General features: G+C 42.5%; 1 protein-coding gene across 1 annotated transcript in view; it reads left to right on the top strand.

Moving 5' to 3' along the window:
- The window catches only part of LOC136679574 (gap junction delta-2 protein-like), a 22,712-nt gene extending 14,135 nt beyond the window's left edge, over window positions 1-8,577 (top strand). Inside the window, exon 2 of the mRNA XM_066658184.1 lies at window positions 7,732-8,577. Coding sequence (XP_066514281.1) covers window positions 7,732-8,575 — 844 coding nt within the window. The 3' untranslated portion in view covers window positions 8,576-8,577. The remainder of the gene's footprint in view (window positions 1-7,731) is intronic.
- The last annotated feature ends 1,316 nt before the right edge of the window (window positions 8,578-9,893 follow it).

The raw sequence follows: 9,893 nt of genomic DNA, 5'->3' as shown, positions 1-9,893 counted from the left end.
TGGGGGTTGGGGCCATGGATAATCTAAAGCTATTGGATGGCATTAAAAAAAAAAAAACCTACTAATGCAAGAATCCCTCTATTGGCCCCAGTACAGATTAAAGGTTGAGGGTTTTGGTTGTGGAAGCCATTATATAATTCATTCTCTGATGAGATTTTCTTTTTTCCCCCTCCTGTTTTACATTGCTTTTTTCCATATTGGCATTTGTTTTTAATTTACAGAAAATCTCCTTCAGTGAGTTTCTGTCCATCCCTAGCTGCATTTACTCTTCATCACTCTCATGTCTCTGACTGTAAACAACCCACAGAACATTTCACTGGAACAAACAAAACTCTGAACTCGATCCCACTCAGTTCTTGATTCTCCACAAGGGCAACATGCATTTTTATGAATTTATTTATTTATTTTTGGCTTGGACTGAACCAGATTACAGGTGGAGGTCTATGTATTTTCTGTCCAGCTAGGGACAATGTGGCTGATTTGGCGTGGATTAAATCCGGACCCCTTGACCCCACAGCTGGAGTACGAGCGCTGTGCACAAATCCATTTCGATTTAGATTAGAAACCAGGGCTGTTCAGATGCATCAGATATTTATCTAGACTGACACCTTCACCGGGCAAACAGCGCTCCATCTCAACAGTGCTCAGTCTCATAAATCAGCAGCGTTACAGTATTCAGACTTTGGAGGGGCTTTGCTAAATGTCAGTGATGCATTTGACGTTTATCTGACAGTTAGATTGTTATTTCCTCAGGCGGCGTTGGCTTGGTCTCATCAGTTTTATTTTCTACTTATTTGACCATCGCTTATTGCAGGTAATTATTCACTGATGTCTGTGCAGCTTTAGTGTTTCACGCCACATCACACATTGATTAGTGATTAGTGAATAGTTTAAACCACAGATTCTGAAAACACTGACCTGTGATTTCATTTATTATAATAACACATTGACATCAAGTGAATGTGTGTGTGAAACTGTCCACAGGTGGGTGAGTGGGTGAATATTTCAACCTATTGAAGCCTTTTACATATTTCTCTATAATAAATCCAAGTTTTTTCTTATTTTGTTTTCACCTTTTATTAGCCATTGAGTCTCCGATGATCTCAAATGCTACCCTCAGCCTCAGGCTCACGTCTTCTTCCAGACACATGAGGTGAACCCACAGCTTCATTTTGAAGTGCTGCTAATCTAAGGCCGGAAACATACTGAACACAAGGACGCAAACACATACGCTGTGCAGATGGCTTTCACACATAGTTGCGTTAAAAATGTCTCACGACACGTGAGCAAAGGGCTGAAACATACTTCACGCAAGGAGGCAAACGCCAATGCTTTGTAAGTGCATGTTCCTGCTGTACAAACTCAACATGCACTCTTAGAACATGTAGTACTCTGATAGAGAGCAATTATATCGTCTGTAAACAGGACAGGGTTAAACATGTCTATTGTAGAGTACATTACAGGACAGGGTGTGTTCCTTCCTTGCGCCCAGTGGTTCCAGGTGGGCTCTGGACCCACCGCGACCCTGAATTGGATAAGGGTTACAGATAATGAATGAATGAATTACAGGACAGTAGAACCGAGTCTAGTTGCGATTTCTTGCCAGGCATTTCCGAACCCTGTCCGATCAGAATGTAGAAGTGAAGATGTGTTTGTATGAGCGAACCTATTCTGTGAGTGATTCCTCCACAGTGCAAGTGCGAGCTGCATTCCAAGCACTCCCTACAACTAGAGTCCAGTTGACAAACTGCAGGGCGTTGGCCAAGCGTTGCCATTGGCGTTTGCGTCGTTGATTGAAGTATGTTTCAGCCCTAACACTGAGCAGCTCTATGCTCCGGAGGAGAACACACACCGCCCTTGTCACGTCAGCCCACTTAGCTGAGTAGCACTGAGACAATGGTCTAAAACTGCGAACTATCCTGACACCATTTCAAAGTAAGAAAACACTTATAAAGGTTTAGAAACCTTTATAAAAGGTTTAAAATCTGTTTGTTACATGGTCATTTATTAGGTTGTAAACACCTTAAAGTTCATAAATAATCATCTGTAACACAGACATAGAAATGGTGACCTTTTTCGGATAAAAAGGCAAATTTATGCTCAACGTTAAAACGTCCATACTCTGAATTCATTTCGTATGTAATTTGCATGTTTTCTGAAAGCTTACGGATGTGGATGGGACAGAGAAATACCTCTGGAGACAGTGGGGGCAAGATGTGAATCGCTGGGCCTTACTCACAGGCGCACTGTGCTGTTCTCATGCCTGATGTGTGGGGCTACCTGGCAAGTTGTTGAATGCCCTGAAATTTCCAAAAATATTGGAAATGTTTGTCATCAATTTCCCTCGTTGGTAAGACAAGTGAATAAAGTTCTCTGTCCAGACGTTGCACAGTATTTAAGGGCCTCACAGACCACCGCTGTGGGATACGCTGCCTTTTTAGTCACTTTTTAAAGTTCCTCTGCTGCCGCCATGTTTGATTTTTACTCAACAGCCATGTCAATGGAGCTAACGCAAGGAAGTATGTGGGCAGTGACAAACATAAATGAGCCTTAATACGGAAAGTGTCAGAGAACTATGTTGAGGCACAGAATAAGCTCAGCTGTGATGATGTGAATTTCATATGTTAAGGGAGAGCACATTATCTTTAATGTCTAAACAGTTACTCTGTTGGTGGTGAATTTATTAAAGTTGGTGGTTAAATGGTTAAAACCTAACACGGTTAATGCAGTGCGATGGAGAAAACGATGTAAGGTCAGTGTTTGGCAGGATCTGAGATTTAAATGTAGATGGATGTGGGTTCACAATTTTGCAAACAAGTAGCTGTTACCCTCTTTGTCTATGTGTTATAACAGGTTATTAATGATTTTAAAGTATTTATAACCTAATTAATAAACAAATTGTAAAACATTTATAAACCTTTAAGTGTAGTCTTATTCAAAAATGGTACCGTTATTTCTTTAGCTCAGCACAACATGTAAAATCTGGTCATAATATTGTTGATGCGTTAAATTTGTGACTTATTACCTCTCCCCTCTTCACCCCTTACGCTGTACTTTAGCCTGACATTAATGATGCCTATATCAACTGAGCTTTAAAGAGGTAGCTCGCTGCAAAGATGGTTAAACATTGTGGCTGAAGTGCCGTGTATGTGCAGTAGGATGTACTCACATGTGCGTGCGGTGTATGTGTGTGGGTTGTAGATAGCTTCAGGCAAAAGCGAGGCCTGTGTAGCGTGATCAAATCCTTCCTTTGTGTCCACTTTAAAAATGAATGAAATGAGAGACTTTGTTAGAAGCAGACAAGGACAAGGAGGAGAGAACATCTAGAGAACTTATTTCAGAACAGGGAGAGTTAGCAAAATGTTAGCATAGTTTTATGCTAACTACCTATGCTCACCTTACTGACACAGCACATACAGCCAAAAGAATTTATATGAATTTAGCATTTTTAATGTGGCACTGATTGTAGATTTAAATGTTCAGTTGTGCATATTATGGCTGTGTTTTTATGACTAACATTCTCTGTAAATTAAAGTGCAGTGGTGTCTTGCAGAAAATATTTTTTTTAATTTTTACCTTACGTTAATCCTCTGCACCTGATTGCTGGTGTGAGGTAAGGGTACTGAAGTCTTGTGGCGCTGAGAAGCCGAGCCAGGTTTCTCTGGCTTCAGGTTTGAAGGCTTGAGTGCGGGATGTAGTACAGCAGACAGAGTAAGTCAGGGTTGGGATGTCAAAACACACAACGCAAGGGGGCGCAGGGGCAACCATAAACCAGTCAAGAAGGGGGCATGGAAAATCAACAGTAAATACAGTGTATACAGGAAATTGGTTTAGAAAACATCAGGAATGATTTGTAAATGCTTGTGTAGTGCCCTGTGCCATTAAACGGACTGTAAAATAGAAAAAGTGGTGCTTTTCCAGAGTGTGAAAATAGTCTCGCATTGAATAATCATTTAGCACCAAATGCAACATTTAAATCATTAAAACTGGGTGCTTCAATTTCACATTGCAAATCAACAAGTAATTGACATTCCTTTTACTCAATGATGTCACTGTGGCACCAAAGAAGGCCAATCATATTTCAGGATGTTTGCAACATTGCATGGAGTGGTTCTTTATGATTGGTCTAATGGAGCTTCTCCACTGCATGGAACCTACATGACTCGACTCGACTCTGCTCTTTTGCTTTTCCACTGGCCATTTATTCCCTGCTCGCTTACAGTTCCAACCATGCCTAATAGGAACTAAATCGTGATTTGTAAACCCCGCAGAGCGAATTCAGAAAATACTTAATTACTGGCAGCTTTCACATTTGTTCTTATCCGACTCACAATGGCAAATGACTCACAATTACGAGCTGTTTTCAAAAGGTTGAAACACTCCTTGGGTTGTGGCTGGTAAAAATCTCCAGTAAAAGCCAACGTGCAACAAGGAAAACTGATCTGAGAACTGGGGCGCGGAACCGTTTTCATTCCAGAATAACAAATACATCACACAAATACACAACAATTAAACCGTGCGTAACATTTACCACCTGCATGGTTATGGTTTTCAAAGCATGTGGCTCTATTTCTTCTCCATAGGAGGGTAATTTTATTTTATTTTTTAGCTGTAGATGGAACTGATTCTACATTCAGAAGAACACTAACTGCATGCGAATGTGCTACAAAACTTACAAATGAGTTACAAATTTAATCTTCAGCCATGTACAAACAACACTCATTTTAAAAGACTCGGAGCTTCTGAACGTAAACAAACAAGAGAACATTTCTCAAAATCGCAGACGTTGCCTTTAAGACTGCAATTAAAACATTAAACCTTTGTTTCACCTATTGGTTAATGATTAATTGATACACTATTGATACATTGTCAGTAAATGGTGCACCTTGATTAGTGTGAATACTTCATTACAGCATATCGTTCTGTTAGTTCATTAATTACATCTCTTGATACACTCACAAATCTCTCACCTTTAATCTCTCCCACCTACAGAAATAGCAATTCAAGAATAGAAATTAAGGTGTGCTACATTGCCTGTTGCCATAGCAAGAGAGCAGAGCGTGTTCTTGTGCTTAGCAAATGAATGTGTGAAACATCAGTGCTGAAGGTTACTGTGTTAACTGAGTTTAATGGTACAAAAGGCGCTTCTATAATTAGAGCTGAAGAAAGCAGCAGCTCTCGCTTTCAAATTAGACCACTTCATTATAACAGTGGAGATGGCAGGAAAAAAGGAGTGAGGCTCATTTAAATAGAAAAAAAAGGCTAATTAGCATGCTCTTGCTCCAGTGCTAATAGTGAAGAAATTACGTCAGTTGAAACGCTGCTTTCAGATGGCCAAAGGAGATCGGGGTAAAATTCAAATTGCACTATGGTATAGTCATATTCCAATCTGCAAGCAAAATAAGTCAGTAGATACATTAACTATATTTCTAAGTCAGTATTGTGTCTCTTAAATCCATTGTGTCTCACTCAGCAAAAATGATCAAGGTGCAAAAGCACACAATGTTAAGACAAAATCTTGGACAAAATCAAAAAGGTATACAAGGAAGGTTCTGATGTATCTTAGCCATACATCACACTTGACAGCTGATTATTTTAAGTATTAGCCATCAGCTGAACTACAAAATCAGCGGCGCGGTGGAGCAGCAGGTAGGTGTCGCAGTCACACAGCTCCAGGGTCCTGGAAGTTGTGGGTTCGATTCCCGCTCCGGGTGACTGTCTGTGAGGAGTGTGGTGTGTTCTCTCTGTGTCTGCGTGGGTTTCCTCCAGGTGCCTGTCTGTGAGGAGTTGGTGTGTTCTCCCCGTGTCCACGTGGGTTTCCTCCGGGTGCCTGTCTGTGAGGAGTGTGGTGTGTTCTCCCTGTGTCTGCGTGGGTTTCCTCCGGGTGCCTGTCTGTGAGGAGTTGGTGTGTTCTCCCCGTGTCCACGTGGGTTTCCTCCTGGTGACTGTCTGTGAGGAGTGTGGTGTGTTCTCTCTGTGTCTGCGTGGGTTTCCTCCGGGTGACTGTCTGTGAGGAGTGTGGTGTGTTCTCCCTGTGTCTGCGTGGGTTTCCTCCGGGTGACTGTCTGTGAGGAGTGTGGTGTGTTCTCTCTGTGTCTGCGTGGGTTTCCTCCAGGTGACTGTCTGTGAGGAGTGTGGTGTGTTCTCCCTGTGTCTGCGTGGGTTTCCTCCGGGTGACTGTCTGTGAGGAGTGTGGTGTGTTCTCTCTGTGTCTGCGTGAGTTTCCTCCGGGTGACTGTCTGTGAGGAGTGTGGTCTGTTCTCCCTGTGTCTGCGTGGGTTTCCTCCGGGTGACTGTCTGTGAGGAGTGTGGTGTGTTCTCCCTGTGTCTGCGTGGGTTTCCTCCGGGTGACTGTCTGTGAGGAGTGTGGTGTGTTCTCCCTGTGTCTGCGTGGGTTTCCTCCGGGTGCTCCGGTTTCCTCCCACAGTCCAAAAACACACATTGCAGGTGGAAAAAGTGTCTGTAGGTGTGAGTGTGAGTGAATGTGTGAGTGTGTGTTGCCCTGTGAAGGACTGGCACCCCCTCCAGGGTGTATTCCTGCCTTGCGCCCAATGATTCCAGGTAGGCTCTGGACCCACCGCGACCCTGAACTGGATAAGGGTTACAGACAATGAATGAATGAATGAACTACAAAATGTCCCCAATCAGAGTACTTGGTTGTTAAAAAAAACTCTACCACATGAAACAGATCATTTTGACTTCCACGTTCTGAGCAGCAAAATGACTTAGTAGTTTGTAGCATGTTCGCCTCCTAGTGCTGGGATCTTGGGTTCAAGTCCCATCTGGGTGGAGTTTTCTATGTTCTCCCTGTGTCTGCATGGGTCTCCTCTGAGGTTTTTTGTTCCTCCCACAGTCCAAAAACATGGAGCTTAATGTGAATTGACTTCTCTCATAACTGTCCTTGTGTGAGTGAATGAGTGTGTATGTGAATGAATGTCTGTATATACGTATGCCAAGATATGGATTGGCCCTTTATCCTTGGTAAAACCCATAATGTTTGATGCAGTCTTTCATCTGGACAGTTGTTCCTGGTTGAGAGGATGCTGTGTGTGTTTGGCTGTCACTTCTCACCAGTGTGTGTGTGTGTGTGGATTGAGCAATGGAATTGTGTTCTGTGTAGTATTAATTGTAAAGTGTCCTTGGGGTTTAGAATTGCACTTTATCACTGTAAATAAGTAACTAAACATAAAACATGGTTTTTAATATCCTAATAGTAGTTTAACTTGCTAAAGTCCTCCTCATAGTTGCTAAATAGGTGCTACCACAACCTTGAACCAAATAAGTGGCTACAGATAATGAATGAATGAATGAATGAATGAATGAATAGGTGCTGTGGTGCAGCCAATGTGTATGTTTGATATTTTCTATGAAAGGCCAGGTTGTTGCAAGGTTTCTTGCTATGGTATTTCAGGTGGTTGCAAAGGTTTTTTCAGGTAGTTGATATAGGGGGTGCTATAATATTTTATGCTGTGTTTAAGGTGTTATTAATAGATGTTATTAAGTTATTTCTTGGTGGGTGCTATGTTACCCCAGGTGTTTTCAGGGCAGATGCAGTTCAGGTGGTTGCTCTGATTTCAGGTAGTTGCTAGGGTGCCAAGTGGTTGCTGTGGTCCCATGTGATTGGTTCAGTTCTGCTGGTGGATTCATATTATTGTGATCTTTCAAACAATCGACAAATATACCTCAGATTATAACTGCTTTTATAACTCTCCTTTTCTATCCCTCTTCTAGGATACTGCTGACAGTGGTGGTAATCTTCCGGATTCTGATTGTGGCCATCGTGGGTGAAACAGTGTACGAGGATGAGCAGACGATGTTTATGTGTAACACGCTCCAACCTGGCTGCAACCAAGCTTGCTACGACAAAGCCTTCCCAATCTCGCATATCCGCTACTGGGTTTTCCAGATTATCCTGGTGTGCACCCCAAGCCTGTGCTTCATCACCTATTCAGTACACCAGTCGGCCAAGCAGCGTGATCGCCGGTACTCTTTCCTGTATCCGATGTTGGAAAGAGACTACACCCGCGAAGGCACCCGCAAACTACGCAACATCAATGGCATCCTGGTGCAGCATCCAGACAGTGTGGGAGGCAAGGAGGAGCCTGACTGCCTGGAAGTAAAAGAGATCCCAAATGCACCACGAGGACTGACCCATGGCAAGAGTTCCAAGGTACGCAGGCAAGAAGGTATTTCCCGCTTCTACATCATCCAGGTAGTGTTCCGCAATGCCCTTGAAATCGGCTTCCTTGCGGGTCAATACTTTTTGTATGGATTCAGTGTACAGGGGATCTTTGAATGTGACAGATACCCTTGCCTGAAGGAAGTGGAATGCTATGTTTCACGCCCCACAGAGAAAACAGTCTTCCTTGTGTTCATGTTTGCCGTCAGCGGCATCTGCGTGGTGCTCAATCTCGCCGAACTCAACCATTTGGGCTGGAGGAAGATCAAGGCGGCAATCCGAGGAGTACAAGCACGCAGGAAGTCCATCTGTGAAATCCGAAAAAAGGACATGGCTCACTTATCGCAACCACCGAATCTGGGCCGGACCCAGTCTAGTGAGTCAGCGTATGTTTGATTCCCCTTGTGCCCAGTTCTAAAAGCAAAGATGAGCATGTGAATGTTTAAAGTAAGGGAGAGAGAGTGGCTCCATTAAGCCAAGCCCAATAACCACAAGCCACTCGCTCTCTCTGACTGCCAAGTGTTGAAAATTTGAAGCAGTGTTGAAGATTAAAGTTTATTTATCGCAATCTGCACAACATTTAATGTTGAACAGAGCAGAAATGGTACATAGTCTTTGCATTCCATTCGGGCTGTTGAATGAAGGGGGACAATGGGGGAGCGCAGGAGGTGAATACATATTCCTAGATTCTTGGTCCTGCTTAATATCAAGTGAGATATGAGGGCCAAGAGTGGAAAGAGGATCGGAAGGGCCTTCAAGAAAAGATGACGTATTTCCACGGCAATGTGCTACAGGAATAAGTCCTTGGAATACTACTGCAGATGAGTAGTGCTGGAGAGAAGGAAAGGAAATGGGAGAGTATCTGCAAATGTTGTGAATCACTGCCATGGAACTGGTGCCAGAACAAAAATATTGTTTATATTTGGTCTCCTGTCAATGTATCATGTAAAGAAAAAAATGTATCATGTTTTATCTCCATGGGCTTCATGATGGCACAAAGGACTTACCTCAGCTTGACAGTGCCCTTGCAGACACCTACTGTCTCCGTTTCAGTCTAGCAACCTCCGCCATCATCTTGTGTGGCTGAGAAAGGACTGTATGTGCCCAAGAAGAGGAACGTTTCACCTGGTGTGCCATGAAATTTACATGTGTACAAGAAAAGGAACGGGAGAAATGGATATGAGTGAATGAAAACTTTTTTTGTGACATGACTTGGTGCCATCATCTTCAGAATGACTCTTCTGTTATAATCATGTGTCATAATTTATCATCGTAGTATCATATTTTAGTTACCAAATCAATATTTACATAGATCCATTTATCTTAATTAGAATAGGGATAAAAAATTATTTATTCAGAGATTTCATATATACAGATAGTTATTGTTTTTTTCAAAGCTTTTCTTTCTATCGACACTGGTTTTATAAAAAAAAAAAAAAAGGAGATGTAAAGGTATTTAAAACGGCATGTTTACAAAGCACTATGGATGTGGATTGTGAGTTTCGTCCTGAAACAAAAGACAGAATTTATTTTGATTTGGATTTTCTTTGCTTGCTTTCTCAGTGTGTCGTGTTGGTCGCATGCCTTTACGCGAGAAAAGAAAAGATGGCAAGAAATGAACATGTCTTTACGCATGTAAGCGCTGCACCTTGTATAAGACTATCCATCCATCCATTATCTGTAACCGCTTATCCAATTTAGGGTCGCGGGGGGT

This window comes from Hoplias malabaricus, chromosome Y (genome assembly GCF_029633855.1).
Source record: "Hoplias malabaricus isolate fHopMal1 chromosome Y, fHopMal1.hap1, whole genome shotgun sequence".
NCBI lineage: Eukaryota > Metazoa > Chordata > Actinopteri > Characiformes > Erythrinidae > Hoplias > Hoplias malabaricus.
Note: the sequence above shows the minus strand (reverse complement) of the source record. Positions and strands in the feature narration are given on the sequence as shown.